Genomic DNA, 27,306 nt, shown 5'->3' with positions numbered 1-27,306 from the left:
CTCACCGCCGGTTTTCGCGGCTGTTGCTGAAGAGTTTTATCATGTCAGAGAGAAATAGTCTTCTGACTTCCATCAGCTCAGCACTAGGAGAGGAGCTCTTAAGGAGGGTGGCTACTACTTTTAGAATCACTGGGTGGGAGAAAAAAAACAAGATGAGAGGGTTAAACAAGCAAATATATTAAAGGCATTTTGAATGGGAGCGGAACAAATGTGATGGACAGGGGAGTGAGAGGCAGATCAACCAAGTTGGAGAAGACACGGTCGGCTGCTTAATTGAGGCTTTGTCGTTTTTTCACTGGCATTAGAACAATACCAAAGAACCCAGAGAGGCAACACTGTGTTTGAACTCACTGGGATTCTGGATCTTGACCGTGGAGTCCGGCTCGGGGTGAGGCTTGTGAACCACCTGAGTACAGACCTGCTCAGTCAGAATCTGTACACACAAAAGGATTAAATTAGTAATTAATGCCACGATCATCGTACGTCGCTATAGTGAACGCGCCAATCACCTACCTCATACAGAGTGTTGTAGGTGGTGACAGAGACAGTGTTGGTGTGCATCATCAGCCTCTCTCCCAGCAGTGTGAAGAGACTGTGCGTGTGCATGATCTCCACCTTCCTTCTGCAGGGAAACAAAGACACACACACAGACACACACACACACACACACGGTTCGCCATTCATAACAGGATTTATGACAATTAGATCTGACATTGATTGTCACTGGCCTGAAGACAGTCTGATATTAACAGGTGGCACCGTATGGCCCTGTCAGTTATGATGGGACCAGAGAGGACGAGAGATGAAAACCAACAGGAGACATTAACGGGGGGGACATAAACAGCACGACGACACTGTAGGCGTCGCTGGGGCAACAAATGGCTGGAAATGGTTAACTTTGAAGAACAACCTTGTCGTTGCATAAAAACTAGGGCTGTCAACATAAACGCATTAATCGATGCAATTAATGTGGCCAAAATATTTTAACGCATTTAACATACGTTTGTTTACTTCCTGGCCTGGAAGCAAAGTACACAAGGACAAAGTGCACAAAGAGTGGCTAGTTCCAGATTACATTACATTTAGCTGACGCTTTTATCTAAAGCATCTTACATTGCATTATAACCCATGCATTACATTTTTGCCTGAGGAGGAATTGGGGTTAGGTCAGGGACACTTGGGGAAGCCAAAATTCGAACCGCCAACCTTGCGGCTCCCAGCGCACCGTGCTACTCCACGCGCCACCATCGCCCACATGTTGCACTCGGTGGAATTCTGTCTCCAAGATAATCAAATGTGTGCAGTTTTGTGTTTGAAATAGCATTAGCAGTTAAACAACATTGTCTAAAATGCACGCTTTCTAAAGTGATTACTCTTTACCTTTAAAATTTGGTCTTCAATTAATACATACATAATACATTAATACAATACATTATAATAACAACAACATTCATTATTCTCCATTAATTGAGATTAATGAATTTTAAAATGTGCGATTAATTAGTTAATTTTTTTAAATCTATTGACAGCCCTAGTGAAAACACATTATTTAATTATATATTGTTGGCGAATCATTAGCTCCCATTATTATGCTTTAACTAACTTAATTGGTGAAAAATTCTGATCATTTAAGCAAATAAGCAAAAACTGGGTCATTTTTTCTGATAGACAAATCCAAGCTCTCTATGTCCATTTAAACTATTTGAATGAAAAAAGCTGAGGTTATGATGGTCTACGTCACAAAAAAATGTATACATTACGTCAATGTAGCTTTACTCATGAGACCCAAATGCACAGCCATCTGTAAATATCAAATAGCTCTTGAATCTCCATCACAGTTTAAAGAAATGGAGCAGAAACAATGTCACTCATAACAGCTCTGTTGTTGTCTAAGCGATGGCCTGCTGATGCACCTGCAATGCAGTTCCACTTTGCTAGTAATCAGATGTGAGAACAACAGGCTAAATCTTACATGGATGCAAAGAAACCATAACATTAACAGCAACACTGCCGAAATCATCTGAAACAGCTATTTATTAGATACGACACGGACTCTCCAACTACAGACGGACCAAACTGCTTTATGTGAATCCTTTAGGTCACTAATAACGAACAGCCAATTACTCCAAATCATTAGATTATCAATAAATCACACGAAAAAGGGGTTTGTGCATTTGTATTGATTTGAGAAAGATTTAACGATATCATATTATATTAAATGCATTGAAATGTCTTTAAGAGTATGAATGCATTTTATTCATCACTAGCTTGCAATCTGGATCGACACTACTATTTCCACAAGTATTAAAGCGTCTTGTCAACTTTGAGCCGCAGCCCTGCGGAATGCTTGGTTGGAGCAGATGTTAAGTAGGTGGGGCACTGAAGTGGCATGGCTCAGGTGCCGCTTGGCAGTCTGCCCCCTCGTCGCCCAGCAAGAGGCGCGAATGTCACATGGGATGAAATAAATCCCCCAGCATTCACTGCTGCTCATCATGGTCCCACCTTCCTGCCAGTGCACACTGTCAAACTGATTTTCCGCCCCGATGTGATGACGGGGACATTATCCTCACATGCACACATAAACAAGCAGCCCCTCTAAGGCTCACTGGAGGCGGCGCTGCTGTAGGTTTTCACTTTGTACCACACTGTGCTTTCTCACACTCTCAATGACGGCCTCTCAGTCTCACTACGCTGATGCAGTATTTCCGTTTGTGCTGTGACAGAAAAAGCGGATTAAAATGCTCCCTTGCTGCAGTGATTTCCAGAGCACCAGACATAACACAAAGGAATATACCGGACAAAAAGGACAAGGAAAAAGCAGTACTGACTTGTGACCAAGGTGCTTGAGGAAGTAGCCCAGGACTTTGAGGGCTTGGACCCGGATGCTCTCGCTTTTAGAGGCCAGTAGCTTGCAGATCACCCTGAAACATTTTAAACAAACAGCCATCGTGATTACATTTAGAAAAAGGGGAAAATCATTACGTTAGATGCTAAGAGTAAGAAGTTCTTCTTCGTAGTAAACACCTGCTCCCTGACACTCAGTAAACAGCCTCAGAGTTAGCACCATGCGCGCTGATTGAAGTCTTTTTTTCAGAGGACAAGAAAGTGAGAAAAAAAGGGATAAATACACAGTTTGCCGTCGTTGGAAACAGAAGACTTACCATAGCAACTGGAGCACATCCATGTGAAGTTGTGCTTTAAGGGAATTAGCTGCACAGCTAGACTCCGTCTTTGAAAATGCATGCTGCTCGGCTCAAACTACCTTTTCATTTAGTTGTAAGTGAACATTTAAAAAAATGCCATAATCACAATGCTAAAATTGTATTTTACACAATAAAAAACAGTAAAACTGCATTTTATTTATTTATTTTTCATGCAGTGAAGGGGGAGGCAGCACTCACCTTATTCCATTCCTCTGGTCGAATGCAGGGATCATAGACGCTGGATGTTCGGACATTAGAGCCACCAGCAGCTGGAGCACGTCGTGGATGTTCTCATCCTGCCGATAAAAGAAAGCAAAATCGAACAGGTGAAAAAAGGAGGATGAGGGTTAGGAGGACAAAAGGAGCTATGTTGAGGGAGGGGGCGGGTGAGGTGGGGGGCGGGGGGGTTGTGGAGGAGCAGGTGGTATTTTGGAACAAGAATAGATGTAATTGTTGCAGAAGAGTACATTCTGTTCAGTCCATTGTTGTGCCATTCTTCATGCTGTCACGGCGCCAACGCTGACTCACACTCTCACTCGTTTAAGTGGACCGTGACTCTGGCTCACAAATTAAAATGCACATTTTGCTGCCAGCTCAAACTGACGCTCTGTCTCCCTCTTTTGCCCCCAGTGTCTCTTTGGGACCGAAGCCTTTACCTCATGCATGGTCAATAGGTAGTTGAGGATGCTCTGCAGCTCATCCTCCTTCACGCCCCGGTCCTGGAACAATAACAAAACATGGCGTCTTCAACCAACAACAAACAAAAGAATCAGAACATTTTGTCAACCACAGATGTCTTCATTTATTGTGTTCCTAGTTGATACTTTCTGACCCGTGGTCGGCAGCGCACACACACACACACACGTGTAAATGCAGGAACAAATCAATACAAGCAAACACAAAAGATGCAGTGTTTCATTCAGGCTGCTGATCTATAATGACATTCACACGTATACACACACACACACATACACACACATTTTAGATTAAGCCTGCAGCTCCCAGAAATAGGAAAGACAACCGAGGACATAATGGTTTCTCTCACTGTACCTTTAGTATGAGTTGTTTGAGGAAGAGAAGCATGAAGGCTCTGAGCGAGATGATCTCCTTTTGGGATGGCCGTGGTCCGTCTAAAGAAAGACACACAAATAATCAAATCTTTATTTTTATGCACGATAAGGATGAAATAAGTAGCTTAGTCTGAGTGAGCCCTACTGTGTACTGATAAGATGTTTTATTGCGCTTCCTGGAGAGCGGACATGTTAACACAGGCACACACAAACACACACAAACACACGCACACACTCCACGATTGAAATGTAAATCCCTGTCATTAACTGTAGAAGCAATTTCACAATCTAAATGTATTTTATAGTTGTACTAATCTAACTGATTACAGTAAAGACCTGACAACTCACAAAAATTTGATTGATGGCCCAAATGATCCAAACCAAACAAGCCCTGTTATCCACAGTATTTATTTGAAAGCTCTGGCACTCCACCAGCTGTTTGCCATGGTGGGCTCCAAAAACACAATTAAGCTAAAAACAACAAAAGCGTTGGATGCATAACGTGAGCATTTCATCCTGTAATGATGTCACTGCCTCTTTTTTAAAAGTCTGCTGTCTTCTGCCATTCTTGAAGCATTCAGTCAAACTTATCGTAAGTGCTTCATTGTTTTAAGAGCCACAGAGAGCAACCCGATTTTTAACGGCTTTCATTTACAACTCTGGCTGCATTTAGCAAACAAGAGGCCTCCTCTTACCTTTAAAACTAGGGCACATTAGCCCCTTTCAGGAGATGAAAACTGACCACTCAGTTATTGGCATTTCCTGTTCATTGTTGTAACTGTTATTCATTCATCATTGAGGTGTTTAATGTGTGAGCCAGACAGGGCCGGGATGAAGCGCTTCAAAACGCCTGCCAAATAAGTAACTTATGGAGTGTGGTGCCGAATAGGAAAAAAAAGATCAAAGCAAAAATTAGACAACGTGTTTCTTTTAATGATCCCGGTGGCCGCTGAAGTCCGGTGACGTTGACTTCCCATCAACTACTTTCCTGCTTCTCCACCTTCCTCAACTGCTCTTTAACAGACAAACAGTCCGTGAGAGATGCCCCTCACAAGCTAAATCTATAAGGCAACAATAACCACCGAACACTGAATGCCCAGCCTATTTGCCACCGCGCACTTTGCCGGGTCAGGATGTTTGGAATTGACCTGATTTGATGCAAGCTACAAAAGGACTGCAGTGGCAAACAAGTTTACTATAAGCTCACTAAAATGCACCTTGGCCTCTCGGAACATTTAAACCGACATCCGACCGGCAGGCGCTCAGGAGTGAGAGAAGCAAGAGACATGCATCGTCTCCCTATGCATTTCTTTGTCGTGAATCACGGATGCGTGTGCGGGCTTCGGGTCTGTTCACCTGCTCCCCTCAAAGCCAGAAACACGACACTGGAACAGTCCCCTGTGATTCATCGTCATTATCTGTCGAGCTGGAACATGCTGGCGGGAATGGTGACACTCACCATCCATCATGGGTGCGCGGCAGCGGGCGGATGCACCAGATGAACGAGCTCCAGCGGAACCTCCTTTAAAATGGTCTTTTAAGAGGATTTGAGCAAAGCTTATACTCATCTAAACCACTTCCCAGGGGCAGCTTTAATTATCGTCTTTCACTCTTTGAAATTAATTTTCTTCTTCTGGTGCTCCTTTTATCCTAATCTGACTCAACAGTTTTTCCGAGTCATTTTGAATAAAGAAACGGTTTGGGCCTGCGATGAAATGACAATCTGTGAGGAGCGAAAGAAGAGTTTTATTGTAATGAACCTCTGCATGTTTTGTTTTTGTGCCTCTCTACATGCGTGTGTGTATTTGTGCTGGCATTAGAGTAAATGCAACAACTGCACAAATGACTTGATTATGAATCTATATTACCAAATATATGATAATATTCTCGGCGGTGACGGTTGTTTATGGGGCTCAATCCTGAAAGTCAAACATCAACATCATGCAGAGAGGAAGCCAGACAGCATTTGATTAAAAATTCTAAAAAGCTCCATTGGATCTGCCAATCAATTTAGTCTGTTACCAACAGTAACATGGATGTATTTTTATGGTCAGTGTATGGTCCCTGGCAAAAGCAGAGGTTGATTAAAGTCAGATTTATGAATTTAAATGTTGTGTACTTTCTCCAATATGTCTTAAAGTTGGATTTGCACACAAATAGCAAAAATAAAATGCATTACTCCTAACTAGGGTTGCAAATATTCAAAGTTGGAAACTTTGTTGGTTACTCACCTGTCGGTCGTATCGTCCGCGCCACCCTCCCCCCGCGTCCACCCCCCAGCCCTGCAGTAGTGTGCTCTCAATAGCCCTGCTGCAGTATGATAAGCTGCCCTACTCTCGCTTTTTGATGCACCCCGAAAGCCGTGAAAGGCTTTATTTTTCAAAATTCCCCAAATTCTCGAGCCACAATTCCCGTGGAAACTTTCCGGAGACTTTCCGCCCCTTTGTAACCCTACTCCTAACAGAACAAAAAGAAAATACATTTTCTTTTCCTGCCGTTGTCTCATTCACTCGCGAGTAGTATATAAACATTTGTCGAATGGAGCTGCTTCCAGACATTGGTCCTTAAGGGACCTGCTCATACTCACCTATTGCATGCACATAAATTAGCACTTTCTTTTATGCTTAATCTTCATTCAAATAGGTTTTTTTTATGCCAATTCTCCAAAATGATTATATGCTCAGTTATCTTTTCATGTCTTTTTCACAGTTGATTTTGTGTTGTTGTTTTCTGCTGTAAGCTAAAGCTGATTTGACGAACTGAAAACCTCTATTACAGTGGGTCACTTCAAAGAGCCTCCCTCCATCAAGCGCATGCAAATAAAAGCTACTCTTATATGCTGCATGTAACTATGGCTTCTGTATAAAAAGCCCACAAACTATTATTGTAAAGCGTTCAAACCCTTCACACTCACTTCAATTTGCACACCTGCCCAATAGCTGCTTGTTGGACTCTGATTGTCAGAGAGGTGTTGGGGGGAGGTGTGAATGTTACAGTGAATGTGTTGTGTCTCTATGTGGTTGCTATATTATGGGACGACCCACCCCCCCCCCAGAGGGGGTGACTAAAAACACGGCGGAAGGATAAGTCAAAGATTGACAGTTTGTGTAGATAAAAGTAATTATTGTTAAAATATTATAAAAGCTGTGAGTCATTTCTGTGAGAATGTAAGCGGAGGCTGTAACAATCCAGTAAAACGTGTCTCCAAGAGATAGTTAGCATGTCTAAGACAATTAAAGACAGAGAAAGAGAAGAGGGGCTGGAAGTGTGCACCTACCCAGGCCTTTGGGGGTGATTCCACTGCACTCCAGCGGGTTGATGGCCCAGTAGTAGTACTTGAGAGTGTGCATCAGTTGCAGCACAGTGCCCACACGGCGGATGGTGGTGTAGATGGTGGCGGTGCCGATGAACTCGGATGACAGGTATGTGTAGAGGGATAGCTGGACCTGTACACACAAACATCCATTTACAGAGCACATATGGAAAGGTTGCGCAAGATACCTATTGGGGAGATGCAAAAATATTATGCGTGAGGTTACTGGTGTTCAATCAAAAGGCAATTTAATTGGCAAAAGGCAGCCACGGGGGAATGCAAGGAATCCAGCTTTAAGCAAGTGCCAATGTTTTCTGCTTTGTGTTATTTTTGATGTTTTTTGTGCCTGAGGAGCTCCTGACGCAACGCTGACATTTAAGAAGGGCGCTCTCCAACTGCTTGTTCTCTCCTTCCTTTCCCTCCTCTCCCAACATACCTCTAACTGAGATTCTCCCTCGACCGAACACAGAGCCCACTCTGTGACCGCGGCGCCACGGGTCGGCCCTAACGAGGTAGCGCCGGTTAATCGGATGAAAATTAGCGGCCCGGACCACGCCGCATCACAGCTCACCTAGAATGGAGAGCGCGCTCGGCTGGCTTAAGCGGCCTTCATTACACTGCATTTCACGCGTCGGGCTGATGTGTTTTGCTGGTACGATTAACAACAGCGGGGTCGCTGGCAGAAAGGCACGACATTCCTCGATCATAGGACAAGCGTTTGGGCAGCGGAAATAGCTTGCCACGAGCATTTCTCCATCTCGGAGGGGATTATGTTTACCAGAGGAGCTTGGTGGAGAAAACAAGCGCTCTATTTTCAGTGGGCGCGAGGGAGACGTCGTGAGATATGATTTCTTCGAAGTGTTTGCTGTATGACCGAGGCTGTTCTCGCCAATATTTAACGTGATTATAGAGCCCTGACAGCTGAAAAAGAATGAGGCTCTGCACAAGACGAGAAGGGTACAGCGGAGGTAAGATTAAAGGATTAAATATTTTCTTTGCGTGTTGCTTGTTAAAATAATGCTCGTCTTGTTTGGTTTTCCCTCATTACGTCTCTGCTGAGTTGCGGTAATGTTTACTACCAATCCAGTGTTATTTCCTGTATTGGCCCTATAATCAATAGGCATCCACATGGACATCAACATGAGGTGGATATGTTTACGTTTTACAACTGAAATCCCCTTTATTCTGCTGCTCAGTTGCATTTCCTCTGTCTTAACTCCAGGATGCCCTGGAGAGTGATGCCGCTGTAAGCGGGCGCCAGTCACGTCTCAAGGTCAGCGGGAAGAAGACGAGGAGTCAGGAAGTTCTGAAAATAACAGGAGGCAGGATCCGGCCGGCCCGCGGGAACGCCAGGAACACTCGCAACTAGTTCAGAGTAAGAATGAGAAAAGGGACTACACATCTCCCCGCTGTCCCGGGGTCTTTTCAAATGTCACTTTCTCTTTTTGTTTTCTTCATTTGGCAGTTCTGTCCTTTGCCTGCGTTATGTGCCAGCTCCTCCCTCCGTGTCCTTTAGCCCTCTATTGTTTTATTATTGTAAAGGCCAATGGGCACTAAGATCAGTCCATCTTGGTTTTACAGGTCTTACTTGTCTCGATTTCCCTTGCACAGAAAACTCCTGAGCCTTTTTCTTTCTAATTTGTCTGTAACTGCCTGGGTTTATCACCCCATTAATTCTGCCATTCAAACGATAACCTTGTTTTTTTTTTTTTGCAGCAAGGTCAGGAAAACACACACATATTCAGTAGATGCACACAAGTAAACAGACCTTGGCAGGGGTATGTATCCAGATGGCAGCGTTGAAGAGGACATGGTCACAGAGCTGCTTGAGGAGAGGCGCTCCGTGAGGTAAACCATCCAGATATTTAGCAAAGGACAGGAACTGTTCAAGTACCGCCCTGGTGATGTGGACCCGTGACGACTGGAGAAAAGACGGAAAACATAAACTCATGAGTCATTTGACTCGACTGGTAACGCAAAACCCTGTTTTTGTCAATAACATAGTTGTTTAAAGTGTTAACTAAAACAAATTCTTCATTCAGTCATTTACATCTTACAAAATTGTAAACTGTTAATTCGTAGTTGCCGTGGTTACGGATTGACATAGCAACAAGACACACATCCCAATTTAGAAGGAATTCAGAACAGACAAAAACCCAGATGCGTGAAACTACAATATTTGAAATTAGATTTCCTCTTTCATTATCAAATAAATTTATTTTAATGTAGTTGGTGGTGGTTTTGACTGAGGTTCTGTAATACAGATGGATGATTATGTTATTTTGCCTGACCTTAATAATATACTGCGTAAAAATATAATAGATACACCTGGCTGCAGTGTACAGCAGCCGTACACAAGCAAAAAAACCACAATTCATTATAGAAGAACGACCTGGCTCATTGTGGAAGTCGAAGCTACTCTCCTTACTCACCCAACAACAAATAAATATGGCATGCAACACAAACTCTTCATTACTGACCTTCTCAAGCAGGTAGCCAATCACTAGAAAGCCCTTTCCTCCCAGCATTTGCTCCTGCATCGCAACAGAGCTCTTCAACAGCTCCACCAGGAACGCCAGCAGAGTGGCGCTGCAACATGCGCAAACACACATTTCAGTAACAGTAAAGGGAAATCATTGATTGATTGCTACATGTACTCTGTCAGAGTATATGAGTTGAAAAGGAAAGAAAACCCGGTCCTTGTTTGCTGCAACTCTCCTCATGCCAGCACTCCCTTTCTCAATCATTTATCTTACACAGGATGTGGATTTGTTTGTTTTTTTGTTTTGATACCATTGTCTCCCTGATGATATTTGACAAATAGTTTTTAGATGCTGCTAAACATTACATGTCATTTAGCTGACGCTTTGATCCAAAGCGACTTACAATATGTGCATTTCAACCGTGGAGATACAAACTCAGAAGAACAAGCAACAAGAAAATACAATTTTTGTCAAATAGGCAGTTTCAAAACATGTTTTAGATGCCATTACAAGTGCCATTATAAGTACGATTTAAGTGCTACAATTTGTTAGTGCTACCGTTTGTTAGTGTTTTAGTCAAGGTATAGTCTAAAGAGGTGTGTCGTTGAGTCATGATGTGGGTGAATGCATTAAGGCTTCTGTAATGGAGAGGTATCAGGGTGATTAAAGGGTGAGAACTTTCAAAAAGCAGCTCATTGTTCCAAGGAAAACCACAAAACACTTTCACACATTTAGTTCCAGTTATTTTTGAAGACCACTCACCAAACTGTGGTGTCCACACTGCAGTCATTGAGCTGTTTGTAGTCCAGCTGAGCGAAGAGAGGGAACAGGACCTGGATGCCCCCTATAGAGTGGATGGCACTGTGGATGGAGTGGGTAACAATGGCCTTCACATCCTGTGGGACGGAGAAATGGACTGTTAGTGCCGACAAAGATCATACTGTAACTATACTGTACCGTGTGCATCTATGGACACATAAAACATGGCACACTCACTGTCAATTAAACATGTATCATATCAGACATACAGAAAAACATCTACTGCACACACAGATAAACCATTACTAAAATATTGAATGGTAATTCTCAGAACTTGGCAGTTTCAGCCACAATATGGGATTTGAACACCAAAATATATTGTTTTGTTTATATTATTGTTTATTGTCTAAGCTTCCCTCACGCAGATTTATTTACATCTATTTGAAGTTTAATTGTTGATGCTGTAGCACAATCAAGACCATCTTTTTGCTTTCAGCAAAAAACATGACAGTTCAGAATCCCCATAGTGCTGTTTAACTCTGTGAGCTTGACTTCTGTTGTCTTGAATAAATGAACTGTGGATGATTGCAGGACCTCTGATTGAAATACTAGAATACAATAAGACTCACATGTAGCCTTTGTATCTGTGAATAACTAATTGCTGCCTGAACAGCTGGAGCAAAAGCACATCCTTTGAAATCAAGACGAGCTACTAAACGTTTTAGCTGTAAACAAAATGCACAGGGAAAGAAATGCACTGCCAAACAACTAAAAACAATGAGCTTAAACAAGTTAAATCAAGTTAAATCATCACCTGAGTGTCGCAGTAGAAGGGAAAATTGTGAACTTCATTGGTGATAAATGTATCGCAATGTGGATTTGTAGATTTCTAGATTGTCAGTCAGTGGTACTCTACTTCATCTACTACAGTACTTCAGGCAGAGTGCAACAGATTCCTCACAAATTCACTTGAGGCAAGTGCGAGTCGGACTGTGACGAACCAGCCTGATGACCAGACTGAACTGCCATTTCCTACTTTCACACACGGATCACTGAATAAGAGATTTGGCACTGATTCACAGCTCGGTAAGCAGGTCGTTGACGAGCTCCCGCTCAGCATCCAGCGGCACTGACCTGCAGCATGAGTGCGTGCGGCGAGTGGACGAAGATGGAGGGGTTTTCCCTCGGCGACGACTCCAGGCAGAGCTGTGCATCCGTCGCCTTGGCGTTGTAGGTGAAGGAGATGGAGCTGGCCAGCTTGCCATCGTACAAAACCTGCTTGTGGTGCTCAGCCAAGTGGATGTCACTCTCCGACTTGAACTTGAAAGTGCTCTGCCGTGATGGAGAAACAAGATGTCAAAGGTTGTGTGAACCTTTTTTTTTTTTAACTCTAGAGAGAAATGACTTCTCCAAAGACGGGAGAAGAGTGAGTGTGAGTCTGTGTGTGCGAGTTTAACAGCCAAGATGGAGTCAGCTTGATTGTAGGATGTGTAAACAACCAAGCATTAGCTTAATGAACACAGCGCTAACCCGGGCACTAATTCAATTAGCACAGAACAAGAGATGGAAAAGGCCAATGGATGAGGGGGGGGAAAGGCACCTGCGGCTCTAAATTTAGCTCTTCCCTTTTGTAGCAAACCAACAAAAATCGTACGAGTGGAAATATATTTGAGTTACGCAACATCTGAATATTACGTTACCTTTGTCCTGCAAATAACACCTACTCAAACCTTTTCCACCAGCTGCTGAGCTTTTATTGTGTTGAAATTGAAAAGTATCTTCGACCGGTTTTCCAATTTTTGTCCTTGAATGGATGTTACAGTGGTACTGAAATGCAGACGACACACACAGGAAACTAGAAAGAAATTAACGGAATGTTGTCTCCTCAGCTCACATACAGGCAAATGTTTTTTTCCATAGAGACATCACGTGCTGTCTGGGCCCCACTTTGTGTGTGCATGTACATCTATTTTTTTTATTAAATCAGTCTGTGTGCGGATACACGCATGAAGCCCCAAGAGATGAAAGGCCAGCGAGCTGCTCTGTCAACCTTTGCAGCAGCTCCAGGAAGAAGGGGGCTGTCTCCCCTCCGAGCGCCTGGGTCCCCAGGTGCCTTGCACAGCCCCTGCACATGAAGCAGCCCCGGGTGCTCACAGACCTGCAGGCCCGTCTCCTTCCAAACCTTTCATCTGAGGTTTGCTGCAGAAAACGGGCCTTGAGCGGTTTGAACCATGCAGAACTAAATTTCCCACTGAAGCAACGAGGGCGCTGAACAGTGGAGGCAATATCTGACGAAATCAGCCCCTCCACAGCGCGAGTTCCTTAAAAATATCACGGTCTTACAATATATAATATCACACTATTATCTGTATTTTAAGTACGTGTATAGCACTGCAACCCTGACACCTGCACACACATTAATGTCAGCAACAACATTGTCTACAAGAGAAATCAATGGTACTTACACTGTAGGCCAGCATAAGTTAGACAGCGTCTCGATTAAACCGCCATTCTAAATAGCGTATCCATTCAAACTAACCTCGAATACTGCAGCCGTAGACAAGGATAATCAATCACAAACACAAATAAATTGCTCTTTAGTATATTTTGAAGGTTAGTGGGTCCTCTGCACAATAAATAATTACTGAATAGCCTGGATGCGAAATTAATACACTAATTAGGATGCACATTTTTCTGCAGTGTAAGCTAATTTATTGTGGTGCATTTATGAAATGTGGGTGTGTAATTGTGCAGCATGCAATGTATGGATGTAGTCGTGAGCTTTTATCTATGTTGCGGTGTTAAACAATGAAGGTCGGAAGCTGAAAGTATACAAGATATTTGCAGACTATTCAAAGTATTATTATTGGATGCATGGATCTTTTAACTCATCAACATTAGACAGGCAGCGCGAGAAGGAGGCAAGAGTGAAAGAATCTAAACTATTCCTCCCCCGGTTACACAAACGCACACAGAGGAATGAAAGCGACATCTTCCGCCTCGGTAACATCTGGCAGCTGCAGATATCACACTGACCTGCAGTGATAACCACACACACACACACACACACACACACACAGAGAAACACATACACACACACTTACTGCATTCTGCTCAGCATACGCACAAATTTCTGATTCCACAATGAGTCCTCCCCATCACGTGGCAAAAGTGTTGTTGTAAAACTAATTTTTGTCATTTTGTTAACGTTATCAGAAGAATCAATTACTCCGTATGTGCAATTATAGGGTTGGCTATCACTTGATATTTTTTAACAACTGAATAGAAAACCGGTTTGAAACTTTGAAGTTTTAGTTCTGGCACCAAAGAGCCAAGCAGGCGCTTTGCCCAAACACAATCTGAAATTGATCACACACTAATTAGGGTGTTTCATCCATGATTTTAGGAAAGCTATTGATATTCAGCCAGTCGGTATTACAATGCACAGAACAAAAGACCCAATGAAAGTTTTCTAGAATCTGACAATTACACACAATTCAGATTTGTGTTCAGAAAAACACACAATGCAGGTGTCCAGACAGACACTCAATGCGCTTCATTAAGTACGTTGAAGCCAGATTGTTGAGGAAATCTGGACTGGATGATGATGGGTGCAACCAGCAACACACGTGTGAGTAACGTGTGAGTAACAACAGGACGACAAAACACAAAGACGAAAAAAAACGTTCTCACCACCGGAGCTCACACTGTAAAACAAGATGTCACAGTCCACCTTCTTCTGTCGTTAGGAGCGCAGGGAAGTGCAGAACTGTGCACACCCACAGGCATTCGGTACGCTCAGCGCGCCGGCCATCATGAGCCACGCCAAGCGGGGAGACCTTGAACAGCCTCCCTGTGCTGACGGCTTGTTTGGCGGAGCGAGCAGAGTGGCTGTCTGCTTTTTTCGCTGCTCATTACTGAATAGTAACACCGACAGCGGAGGAGCCCGAGAGGCTGCACAGAGCGACGCACGCACACATGTGTATGCCGATATGTGTAGCACGGATTAGACCATACTCCGAGAGCAGATTGTCACATGCGCGCGCCCTCGTCCCGTGTTTAGTTGTGGTAACAAGGGACGGGCCTCTCCTCCGCGTTCAGACGGGAAGATGTGCGACACAAGCAGAGTCCCACTGGCGCTCTCCTTTAAAAAAAAAAAAAAAACCTCATCATTACAAAACCCGCACCGAGGCCAGCGGCTTTGGAAACAACTGAGCCATTTAATGGTCTCCTCTGGGCGCACGTTGAAGCCCATTCTGCACCACGCGGAGAGGCAATCATCGGACTGATCAGCCACAGGAAACCGTGTACTGTGACGAGGAGAGGAATCAGTATTCATGGCCGAGAAACAGCAAAAGCCCAAGCGAGCAGTCATTAGGAGGAACACGAGAGCACTCGCGTCTATAACGTGCGAGAGAGAGGGGGGGGGGAGGGGTTGGAGAGGGATGCGCTTTGCTCTACTTCTGCATGTCGTCGGGGCGTTTCTCTACGAGTGTCACCTTGGCGGTGGAAAGCAAGTTCCCGATTCGCTGTGTACCTTTTGTAAGAAACTGTTGAAACACCAGCAGCTGTTTACCACACATCAGCAGCTTCAGTTATCCCTGCGTGGTGATGAGATCTCGACAGATTTGGACACCTTCATAAACAAGCTATAAGCGGCCCGAAGCGGGCGAGTCTGCCAAAACAAGGAAGAGACAGCTGGCGAGGTGTTGCCACATCTCAGCTGTCTCCGGTACCCGGGCCGAAAGGCGACGACGCGGGATTCTTTTAAAGTGCTCAGTGGTAGTGATGTCTCGTCTGAATAAATCTATAATGTAGGGGTAAAAAAAAAAGAAAGAAGGTAAAGTGATGTTTATTCATTAAAGGGCTAAATCCACCCTTGCATACTTGTAAACTGCACACTCCAGACATCACTTTGTTATTCCCGAGAGGCATTTAGCAATAGTTTGGGTTTTTACTTCGTCATTATTCCCTTTAAATCTCAATCTGCGTCATCTACTCCAACTTTCTGTAACGCGTTAAAAGAATGCGGGCAATAAAATCCAGGTGGCCTATAAGATTTCGCAAAATTACTTTGTCACGGTAGCCACCACCCTCACTCACACCAGAATCTTTCATTAGGATCCATTGTTGAGAATTTATACATGTATATACGTATAGCTCAGCGATAGCAGTGATGACTTGGTTCACAGAAGCAGAATTTATCAAAATGAAAAACGTTTGTGTCCCCATTACATTACCCAGACGAGACAGCCCCCTGTCAAAAGCGCGGTTATGGACAATAAAATGTGTTGCATCAAGGTTATAGTTTGACTGTGAGGCTATGGTTTACATATTGATTATCTCTGCCTCATGTGCACTGAATATTATTGCTGTAGATGTGTCTGTATTCTGGTTAAAAAAAAGGGTTGTTTAGAATATTGCAAAGTAGATTTGCCTTATATCTTATTTGCCTTATATCTTATTTGCCTTATATTAATCATAAAGTGTTGAAAAAATATACAGATCAAACCAGATGGACACATTTGAAGCATGAATAGCTGTGTTGATGGGAATAAATCCCAATAGAAACCGCCGCTTCGGCCTGCGCAAAAAACAGTACACCAATACTTTAAACTGCAGGATTATTACACTACAAGAGAGAGTACACAGTATGTGAAACATTACACTATACGTATAAACATCAAGTGACAAAACTCAAGCTATCAACCCCAGGGGCACTCTGGCACCCAAAAAAACGGTCTACTTCTGCATTCGACAGCCCATGAATGATTGATGGCCCCAGCCACTCCTCGCTGAGCGGTCAAAGAAAGCATTAAGCAGCACTGACAACGAAATCCTCGCGTTGCCCGGCTATTCTTCCTAAGAAACGGTGCGTGACATTGATGCGCAGTAAAACATCTGGAGGATGTACGGTGGGTGATGAGGACGCACGCGCACAATGACTCACCTTGTATCCCGGGCCCAGCTGGTGAATAGCAAAGATCTGAGCTGGGTTGAGAGCTTCGCTAAAAACGTAAATGGCTCCCAGCTGACCACAGAACACCCTGTTAGCATCGGCAGTCTCTGATGAGCCCAAGAAACACTTGTCGTAGCTCTGAAAAAAAAGAAGAGCACAGCAACAAAACAAAAAAACATGAGCTGTGACATCCAACATTTCTGATTCTCACAGCTGTCCTGTTTGGAACCACAGAAGCAGACACAGTTTATATAGATGGACAGTTACTATGTTAAATCCCAAAATGCATGGTAAAAAAAAACAAAGGCTGCTGTAAAGGATAAGAATTTGCCCTCACAGGATTAATGAAGTTTAAAACGATTGTTAAATACAACATGTCAAGAAGAAAAACGTCACATTTTAAGACGTCTCCAGTTAATGAATTATTCATTTTTAATTTCTGGTCATAAATATGTTGTATTCTACAGTGAGGCTGATTAACTTTTGATGGCTTTCAAGTGATTTTTTTTTGTGCCATCACCTGTTATGACCTTCTACTTGCCTTTCATTTACTCCGTCCCTGCAATACCTTTTATCACAATGAGATCTTCTCACTCCTGCTTCTTTAAAGTTATGAAATGTTGTATCTTCAGCCTTCAGGACAAAACAAACCTCTGATAGCATCAACGCATGTTCAGACCTGTTCTATCACTGGATGGCGTACTGGATGTTATTTTCCTTGTCTATCGGTGGGCCTTGATAAACTATAAGACCTTTTCCAGGCCAAGGTATTTCCTTTCAGACAATAACACTGCTCTTGGTAATTGCAGCCAATGTCAAGAGCAAACGTGGGAAGGGAGTGTGATCAAGGCACTTCAGCCACAGAGAGGTCCGGCTACCTGTCCCCTGGTGAAGGGAAAAATTGGAAGTTGGGAGTTTGGGCGAGCAGCGCTGGACCGGGGCCCAAGGGCGAACTCGTCCACAGCGGACGAATGCAAAGGGCAAACCTCAAAGGTTCGCCAATATCACGATGGGAGAGAAAAGTAGCGCCAGAACTGTAACGGATTTCTTTGGAGCAGCATTTGATTTATAGATCTGATTTTGTTGCGAAAATCTAATTCTCACCAGAAGCGTTTGAATAAACTCAATATTCATAACCGACTCTGCACCCGCGTCTCCTCCGTCCTCGAGTTGATATTAGCGTAATTATTCTCCATAAAGATTGCATATAAAAAAATAAACTCCCTGTAATAAGAAAATATCTTACATCATTGGTGTTGACGTGCCAGGCCATATCGCCATAGGAGACCAGTTGACCGTTGACATAGCAACGGATCTCTGAGTTCCTCCAGCGGTTGTAGATGTGGACGATGCTGATCATGTACCACTGGAAAATACAAAAACACATTCAGAGAGAAACAGGACGATGAATCAAAACAAAACACAAAACTAATAAATATGCAAGATTGCACCAAATTAAAGAATGAGTAAGTTTGATGTTTGTTTGTTTTCCCTCAGGCTTTTATATAGGAACAATACTAGTGGGAGTCTGTTATGAGTCTATGTGAGAACTGTAATGTTGATTGAGGTGTTCTGATGTTTTTGACAGTTTTAATTGATTTATACGTTCTTTCTCATCATGTTATTAAATGTTGTACTTGCATTTCTATGCCTTAGGTAGCGCTTCAGTATTTCCTTATCTTACATTGTGTGGACAATTTATTGATTTAGATACTTATTTTGTACATTTGTACTTTTCATTAATTCACAATATTGCCTAAACTATAGAACTGGGTTGTTTCACGCTTTGCCCTTAATGAATACAACAATTCATTTTAGTCTGTTAGTACTACTGTTTGTTTGTTTGTTTGTAAAACTTGTGTCACTGAATACTGAGAACGCTCCTCCAACAGGGTTATCCCTCTATAATAGCGTTAAGCAACACGAAAGATTACAATGTGTGAACATCATCCTTCTGCCAGAACTCCTCCAAAACTATCCCTTTACTCAACCGTAATGTACATTTAATGGAGTGCATGTGCGCATAAGTGTGCGCGTAGACGAGAAAGCACCTCCCCTGATGACAATACACAGATTCCCTAGAGATCAGACAATGGAGAGAAAGACCGCATGGGGGAGGAGGAGAAGCTCGCATCTTTGGCTTGTGTATACATAACTTAGACGTGCACAATACCGCATGTACGTTCAAGCACACACAGACAGACACACACACAGATTAACAAGTGGACATAATGGGGAAAAATGCTGTGAGACATGGTCACTTATAAATTGGTCAAATGGAACTTTGTTAGGCAGTGCACAAATTCTACAGGGTCAGCAAATACTGCAGAAGGCCGTCTCATCAAGTGAATGTGTGCTTATGGGTGCATGCATGTGTTTGTGTGTGTGTGTGTGTAAATCAGTAACAGAATGCTGACAAAGCAGTAGTGTGGCAGTGTGCAGGTCTTAATTGACAGGCCTTATCTACCCTCCCCAGTAAGTGAAGGGTAGATGGAGCAGAGGGCAGCAACACACTCCGGATGCACAGAGTTACCAAAGTTTGCGCTGAATAAAAAAAAAAATGCTACATTAGAGGGATTTGGCAGGTGTGTGTTTTCCTACCTTGCGGGGCTGGAAGTCATATTTCACACAATGCTGGAAGCCTTTTCCTTTTGACTTCAACGATGTCACGATGAGACAGTTTCCCACAAAGTGAGCGGAGTAACCGATTCCTTTACTGGTGCGGAAACTGCAGGGGAATCAGATGGAGTTACAGTAATGTCAGTTTACAAAATATTGATGGTACTGCTTGATAAATGGTTGATGAACAAAAGCACAGCAAATTATTCAATTGTTTGTTTCTAATTTGACTTGTCAGACCGGCTGTATTTGAAATATATATTTTTGTTTCCACTACAACTGCACCTTTAACACTCATATATCACATTGTTTAAGCCAATACCAGTCAGAAAAGGTTTAAAGCAGTTTCCCATGCCACAGGTTTGTGGAAAAATACCCTCCGTCCCTCCATTTCCCTCCAAATAGCGTTCCTTTTCCCGCACTGCAAACCTCCACGTAAAATCTGCTCTGACAGCTAAGCCTCTTCCCCCAAAACAACAACACACATATCACTTCTAAAAAAGGCCCAGAAGGATCACACATAAAGCAGAGCCAGAGAGCAGATATAAACCCCTCTCAAGTGAATCCCTTGTGCATGTTGGAAGGGAACATGGTGTGTTATCGTGGCTGCTGTGAGACAGGCGGCTGGAGAAGCAACTGCATCTGGAGGGGGATGATAAGACCAGGGCAAGAGGAGGGTGGGAGGGGGGGGGGAGGAAGGGCATGCTCACTTTACCGCTCCACGTTTACCATGACAACGTGAAGAACGGTAACTAAGGCAATGGGATTACATCCCGATCAGAGCTCATCCCCGCGGTGGTATGGGAATAAGCAGACGCCTGTAGACGGGCGCAGCTCCCTCGAAAAAACGTCTCCGCTCATGGAGAATTCGTGTTTGACCGTGAGGGGGAAGAGGGGCGGAGGGAGGACGCCGCTGGTTAGCGTCACAGAGTCAAGGGGTGGAGTGAGGATGCCGAGCGGTGGGGGTTAAAGGAGTTCAATTTTAATAAAAAGGTCAAAGCTAATGAAGGTTCGTAGTGGCTAACGGCACTAGCGGCAAACCAGCGTGGTGCGAGTGGAGGCGTCCACGCGCTAGCACGCTCACAATGGAGTGCTGACATTTAAATGGATGTTCTCATTCATGATCTGCTTACCTATTAACTCTCATTCAGTCTGATGAGTTACCTGTTTATCATGTCGGTAAAGGAACTTGGTATGGTACGTAGTGTGGAAGAGTGTACGGCGGCAGCAAAAGTCTGCAGCTTTGTGGCACTCTGATTAAGTACAGTGCACTCACCTCAAACCTGTGTCATTCATGTTGACTTCACTTAGTTTGTTTTGACTTTAACCAGAATGCCTTTTGACTTCTACTTCATTGCGCTGTGTGCTTTTCCTTGCCTGGATCAATAGTGATGGCAGAAGCAAGAGGGGCACTTTGTAGGGTCGGCATGAGGTAAACGTCTGACACGAACACGTTTCTCAAAGCTGTGCTGCATCGAGTTCTGTCTTTTTTAACTCTTTTTTACTGAATAGTGCTACAAAAAAGGAGCGTGACAAAGAAACCTTTCATCTGCGATCCTGTCGGACTGACACAAAGATCTTGATTTTGACATAACTGCACAAGCAAAATATATAAACCTGTGTCAGGGGGTCAATAAAAAAGGACAATAAATTCCATATCTAAAGCCAATAAAAACACTGACGGTATGGTATTAAACTGATGGAAAGGGGATTTTTTCAGTCCCAGTTGCGATTACAAGGATTCTATCTTCATTACATAATAGTCCAGATGGACGACGTTCTACTTACCAGTAGAGGTACGGTTTGTCTTTATCCACATTGATGTTGTTGAGTGGATCCTGTCGGAACCAAGTGTTGATGGTGAATCCGTTCTGGTAAGGCCATTTGGCAATTGGCGGCAATGCTATGGCCTGGGGGGGAGGAGCACAGACGCATCAGATCCTGCCCGTGTTTATAGCAATCAATAAACCACTCGGTCATTACTTCACATTTCACCATTCAACTCCTTGCAATGGTGAAGCGCTAATTTAGATTTGCTGACTGACTGCAACAAAAGCCACGCTTTAAAGAAAATATTTAGCATATTCAATATCAGTCTCACCGCTGCACTGCGTCCTGGAAAGTTAAAGAAGGTATCAGGACCGTGTCTCTGGGGCATCTGGTTCAACACCGACAAGAGCTTGATAGCATGTCTCGGCTGAAAGAGAGGAGAGGAGAGAGTGTAAATAGTATGTGGGGGGGGGGGGGGGGGGACTAAAACCGGGAGAATCTGTGTGACATCACATCTGCACCACAACCCCGCTGGATCTATAACTCCTCAATCACCTCCACCCTCCCCGGACAACATCTCATCAATACCATGGCAACCCTTTATCGAACTGTCTCTAGAGGCTGGGGGGGGGGGGGGAATTGGAAAAGACTGGGAAATAGGAGCGAGGTGGATGGGGGAGTTGAGGGGGGCGAGGTGTTAGTCGACAGAGGAGGTGCAGAGAGAGAGAGCTGGGGGGATGGATGATGGTCTCGCTATGGACCACTGATCAGTGACCAGGGGTTGTTGATTGTGGTTGTCCTGGAGCCGGAGTGGAAGGGGAGATTGACGAGAAGGGGCCCGAGGGTGTTATTGACGAGGTTGGCTGGACACACACACATCACACACTAACCCAACAAGTGAGCAGATTTACAGAACCATCCCGAATGTCCACAGCTGAACTCTGAGACTGGCCTCTAAGGCCTATTTCTCTGCATTTTTTGTGAAGCCATTTGGGCAAAGTTCTAGCAGATGTAAGAGTGGTTCATGAGGTTAAGGGAGGGAAAAAGCTTACGAATCAAACTATGTCTGGACTGCGTCCACGGACTGTAACCACACAACCACAGAATACTCAGCTCTACACAGAAGAACCTGTTCTGGGGTTTCTAGGAGATGGTGGAATCTACATGTACCTGGTAAAAGTCTGACAGAGGGGGGAAGAAGAGATAAAATGAGCCCAAGAAGCAACGCCTTTACTCCTGAGGGGCAGCTCGGATGTGAGTGAGAAAAGATCGTGGTTACGTAGGGAGTGAATAAAGGGCAGGATGTTTTGCTTAAGAAATGAGAGGCTCCCCAAAGGGAATAGCCTTCTAGGTGTTTTACCTCCAGCGCTGATTAGCCTGCTTCTGTGTTTTTCCCTTTTAGCATGGATCTATCGCTCTAACAAAAGCAGCACACGCAAACCTCTGTTGCATTAATAATGTTGATTGTGAGAGAAATAAGCTTAACATGAGACGAGTTGCCCTTGTCTTGACATTCACTCCCAAATCAATCCAAACACACACACACACACACACACACACACACACACACACACACGCGCACACACACATACATACACACCCATCCTCTTGTATTCTTGTCTATTAGCACATCCACCCCATTAAGTGACACCCAGACTAATGGCATACAAACAAGCTCGTGCTGTATAATTAATCTAGTATAATATGAATTTAGCTTCCCCCGACAATTAATGGTGTACGACTGCCAGCAAATAGACAGCATGAATGTATCTATTCTTCTCTTAAATGAATAAAATACATACAGATATATGTAAACATTAATCATGGATTTAGGCTTTTTTCAAGAATTAATCTTCATTGAAGCTTTACTTTAACTACAACATTTGGGAATGGGGTAAAGTCACTAAGATAAACAGGGTGATGTTTTTCCACTTTTTAGTGTCCTAAATATCGCAACAACAATACCAACAAACCATCTGAAGCTCTTTAACGTGTCCACTGACTCACCCAGATGCCGTTGTCTCCCCGGAGCATACTGAAGAGCATCTTCAGCTCCTTCACCGTGATGCTGTAACTGGCCATGACTCCCAGCATGTCCACCAGGAGGTCTGAGGAAACACAGACGATAGTGAGCGTAACGCCTGTGTGTGTGTGTTCTTTTTGTTGTGTTTGTGAGTCAGCAGTCGACTATTACTTCTCTGACAAACTAAGGTGAAGTCGCTAATATCTGCTGTTAAAACACAATCATGTTGAAAGTACTCAGACCTACCAGCTGTAGACAAAACACACGTAACAAACATATAAAACTCGAATGGTTGTTGCCTTTTCATCCATGAATCTTAATACTTCAGGTGATATGAGGCCGAACACACAGAGAGTTAAGTACTCTCAGCTGCAAAAAGCAAACAAATGTAACACTAACAACAGTAACAGGCTGTAAATTAATGTTGAATTATTCTAATATAGATTACAGAGCAGAAATTAGCAGAAATGGGAAACACTATTAACAACTATCTTTTCATAAGTGCATCACCATGTTTCTACAGTATCTTACCTCAAGGCCACCTCAGTTTCAGAGATCAGCTTATAGGACAGGAATAAAATATGTCTTGGCTAATAAGTGACTATTTTCTTGCTTCTAATCTACGGATGGCTCTTGCTTCATATTTATCATACACACATTAAGAGTTGCATCTCTCTTCTCAGATAACTCTCGCCAAGAAAGCAAATACTTTTATCTCCCAAAATGTTTTTCCTTTAATTTGTCCACTCAGTCAAAATTTGAGCCGTCAATAGGTTTTTCCTCTGAATGATCTGGCAGATAATCAAAAACTACAACGTGTTAAAAGGACATTTGTTTAGTCCAAATTACCCAACTGCCTCATTGGCTTTCAATTTACAAAGCCACAACAGATCAGTGCGATATGGCTACGGCGCAGTCCTCTCCGAGCGAGGCAATCTGCTTACAGAGGCTCTTCTTTCCCATTAGGCCTGCTGGATATGAATAGAGCCTTCCCACAGTATTTCATTAGCCAGAGCCCAGCAATAGGGAATAAAGCAGAGGGCTAGCTCACTGAGGTGCTTGGTGTGAGAGCAAAACGCAATACACGACGTCCTAGATTCAAAACCCCTAAGCTCTGTTTTTGGTACGATCAATCCATGTAGGGCATTTTAAATAGCTTTTTGAAAAAAATGTTAGAATCACGGTTCAGAAGGGGAGTCGGAGGGAATTGCCACTGAATTGACTTGGGCGGCATATGCTCTGCTGTGTTGAGCCGTAATACGGCAGAAGTTACAAAGCACGTTATCCTGCAGCAGCCGGAGGGACAAAGAGGACACAGAGGAGGAGGGAAGGAGGTGACAAGCACACCGAGGCACCGTTGGAGGCAAGTCAAGGTCAATCGCATTAAGGTAAAGACACAGCTGTTTGTGTGCCGTTTTGGTCTTTCTCTACAAATCACAGCATACACTAAACATACTGGTGTCATTACTGCGCTAGTGCGGCACCACTGGGCTTTTATGAAGTCCAACTGCAGGGAAAACACTCACATCTTAATAGTTATGTTATGCAGGGTAAAAGAGAGGGGGAAAAAATCTTCAAATATTGACTAAAAATAGTCAATATTTGACTACATAAACGGAACAGTTTTTCTTATTGACAAGGATAAATGGTAAAGATAAATAAAGCAAACACTGTAGTGTAGAAGTAACAGAGATAATTATTTCTCGGCCACAAAGAGCTTTATTCTTCAGCCTTGCTGATTTTGTTGTTTTAGCTTCTGTCTTACTTGTATAACTGTGAGAAAGTTTTATTTCTGATTTAAATATTCTTGATAATAAGGCCCAAAATTACATCTATAGGCTAATGAATTACCTTTTTACCATAACGTAATATTTATTAAAATATCCCAACCCGTGTGCTTCAGGAAAATAGTGCTACAATATTAAGAATATATTATTTTTGTTCAGATTGAACTAAAAGTAAAGTGGGAACGTATTAATTGAATGAACGGTTGTATCCGGATTTCAACATACGACCCCTTCAGTCTCCTTTTCTGCCGTTGTGCGTTCTTTAACTCATCAAAGTGCTCATCAAAGGACAGCTGCTTCACCTGCTATCATGTCGTCCACAGTGCTCATCTTGACCAGCACCTGCTGTATGAGGCCGACCTCGGTGCTGGTCTGCAGGTTGCGCACGCTCTTGCGCAGGATGGCGGTGAACATGCTCCAGATCTCGGCCTGGCACGTCACCTCGCAGTGGGACAGCAGCTCCACCATGCAGCCGATGCTCTCCGCCTCCTGGATGATGAAGTTCATCTCCAGGTCAAACTCGCCACCCACCAGCTGGAGGAGCGGGAGGAGCAAGGGGGAGGATGGAGGAGACGGGGAGGAAAGAGGGAGAGAAAAAGAATGATTAAGTGATGCATTTCACCTTTGGTCTGCACCAGAGGTAAGCCTGGCGTCTGATGGATGCCGATTCTGGTTAGGGAGGGGGGGGCACATATATACTGCAACAAATATATGTCCTTCATCCACACGCATGTACACACACCATGTCTCCTCTCCTCTCTCTTTAATGTGAGGAGCACAGCACTCACTCTCAAAATACAGCAGGCCTTGGAAATTGTCCCCTTCCACTCCCTTAGATCTACACAGTCGACCAATGCACACAAACACGGACACTGACTAATATGCATTTCTTTTTTTTTCCTTTCAGATAGTATTAGTCAGAGGACATCAGACTTTTGAAATAGGGTGCAAATGGCCGGTAATGGCAGGTGCGCTGCAATTACTTTTGAAAGTAGAGCCATCATATCAATAAGCCACACAAGCATACACACACACACACTCGAACACAGGCATGCACACACTCGCACTGCGGGAACACAAGCATACCCCCGCAGTTCACCCTCAGCATTATCCAGGAGCGGTAGCCATGGCAACCACCAATCTGAGAGAACGCCAGTGAGATTATTCAATTGGATGGGAGCAAAAAATGCAACAGGTTATGAGACGGGACCAAGGCTCATGAGCAGAAATAAAAGACGCCGAATGGAAGTGTGAACGCGGTCTTTACACAGGCAGCAGAGCGGAAAGTAATGGAGAGCTCAAGTACGAACCGTATTTTTCACAATGAGATGAAAAGGAGAGAGTAGTCTCCCACTATCCGAAAGGAACAAGAGCTGAGTGGTGTCGTGCCGGCGTCGATTTGCATACAGTCAGGAATGGAAACTGGAGCTGAGTTGATTCTGCTTATGACGAAACAGCTTTAAACAACTAAAAGATGGGAATCCATTTAATATTGTCTGCTGTTAACCCAGATCTTGATGAAATGGATTTTTTTTTTCCAACACAAGAGTGGAACTGCTGGCTTGAACCAAAAGCTGAGCCATCGCCATGACAACTGAGCAAACTCCATCGGCTCACAATGACCGCTGGATGTGGTTCAAAGCTCGTTTCAAGTCTTCTTCAATACAGCGCGATGTTCATTTTGTAAATGATGGTTCAGCAGGGTTTGCTTTAGGGCGAGCTACAACTTTTACACTTTCAGAGGGTTTGCAGTTCGTGAAGGTTGATTGCATCGTTTAAAATATTCAGCATCAAAACCGTAGACCGCAAACCGGTGTGTGACGTCACTGCGGCCACCTCGTATTCACATTGACGGCCGATGGTTGTATGTGACAACTAGATAACATTTTCTAAATTAGAAAGGAAAAGTATCTGATTTTGCTTTAAAAGAATAATGCATGCTGGAGCACCTTGCCAGAGAAAAGATGAAATCCAGGGCAAACGAAGGTGTCCTTGATACTACACAATAGTACTGAAAGCAACACCAACATTTGTCACATGTTGGCCCATTGACACACTCGGTGTCAGCCGCAGTGAGACGTAACAGTTTAAGGGTGAAGCCTCGCGGGTCGTGGTTCTTGTGTTGCATCAGGTTTGCCTCGTGTCACCTTGTGATTGATTGCGTTTTAAAGTGCACAATCTCCATATTGTTCCACCAGCTCCTCATCCCTTTACTCTCTCCCGCGAAGAACAATGGCATCTCATTTTTCATTTCTCTCTCTCTCTCTCTCTGAAGTGAATTGATCCTGTGCACTCTGCGATCGCACTGGCACAGATTAGA

General features: G+C 43.7%; 1 protein-coding gene across 4 annotated transcripts in view; it reads right to left on the bottom strand.

Annotated features, from left to right (window-relative positions):
* The window catches only part of nbeaa (neurobeachin a), a 74,001-nt gene that overhangs the window by 26,168 nt on the left and 20,527 nt on the right, over positions 1-27,306 (bottom strand). For all 4 annotated transcript variants that reach the window (XM_062558169.1, XM_037468253.2, XM_037468256.2 and 1 more), the window contains exons 2-20: positions 25,289-25,520; positions 23,184-23,284; positions 21,508-21,603; positions 21,195-21,316; positions 19,389-19,515; positions 18,034-18,153; positions 16,779-16,925; positions 11,963-12,160; positions 10,832-10,965; positions 10,067-10,175; positions 9,355-9,507; positions 7,551-7,719; positions 4,254-4,333; positions 3,860-3,922; positions 3,402-3,499; positions 2,829-2,921; positions 514-622; positions 352-433; positions 6-129 (exon numbers count right to left, since the gene is read on the bottom strand). In XM_062558169.1, the coding sequence (XP_062414153.1) occupies positions 6-129; positions 352-433; positions 514-622; positions 2,829-2,921; positions 3,402-3,499; positions 3,860-3,922; positions 4,254-4,333; positions 7,551-7,719; positions 9,355-9,507; positions 10,067-10,175; positions 10,832-10,965; positions 11,963-12,160; positions 16,779-16,925; positions 18,034-18,153; positions 19,389-19,515; positions 21,195-21,316; positions 21,508-21,603; positions 23,184-23,284; positions 25,289-25,520 (2,357 nt within the window). The remainder of the gene's footprint in view (positions 1-5; positions 130-351; positions 434-513; positions 623-2,828; positions 2,922-3,401; positions 3,500-3,859; positions 3,923-4,253; positions 4,334-7,550; positions 7,720-9,354; positions 9,508-10,066; positions 10,176-10,831; positions 10,966-11,962; positions 12,161-16,778; positions 16,926-18,033; positions 18,154-19,388; positions 19,516-21,194; positions 21,317-21,507; positions 21,604-23,183; positions 23,285-25,288; positions 25,521-27,306) is intronic.

Source organism: Pungitius pungitius, chromosome 16 (assembly GCF_949316345.1).
Source record: "Pungitius pungitius chromosome 16, fPunPun2.1, whole genome shotgun sequence".
NCBI classification, from domain to species: Eukaryota; Metazoa; Chordata; class Actinopteri; order Perciformes; family Gasterosteidae; genus Pungitius; species Pungitius pungitius.
Note: the sequence above shows the minus strand (reverse complement) of the source record. Positions and strands in the feature narration are given on the sequence as shown.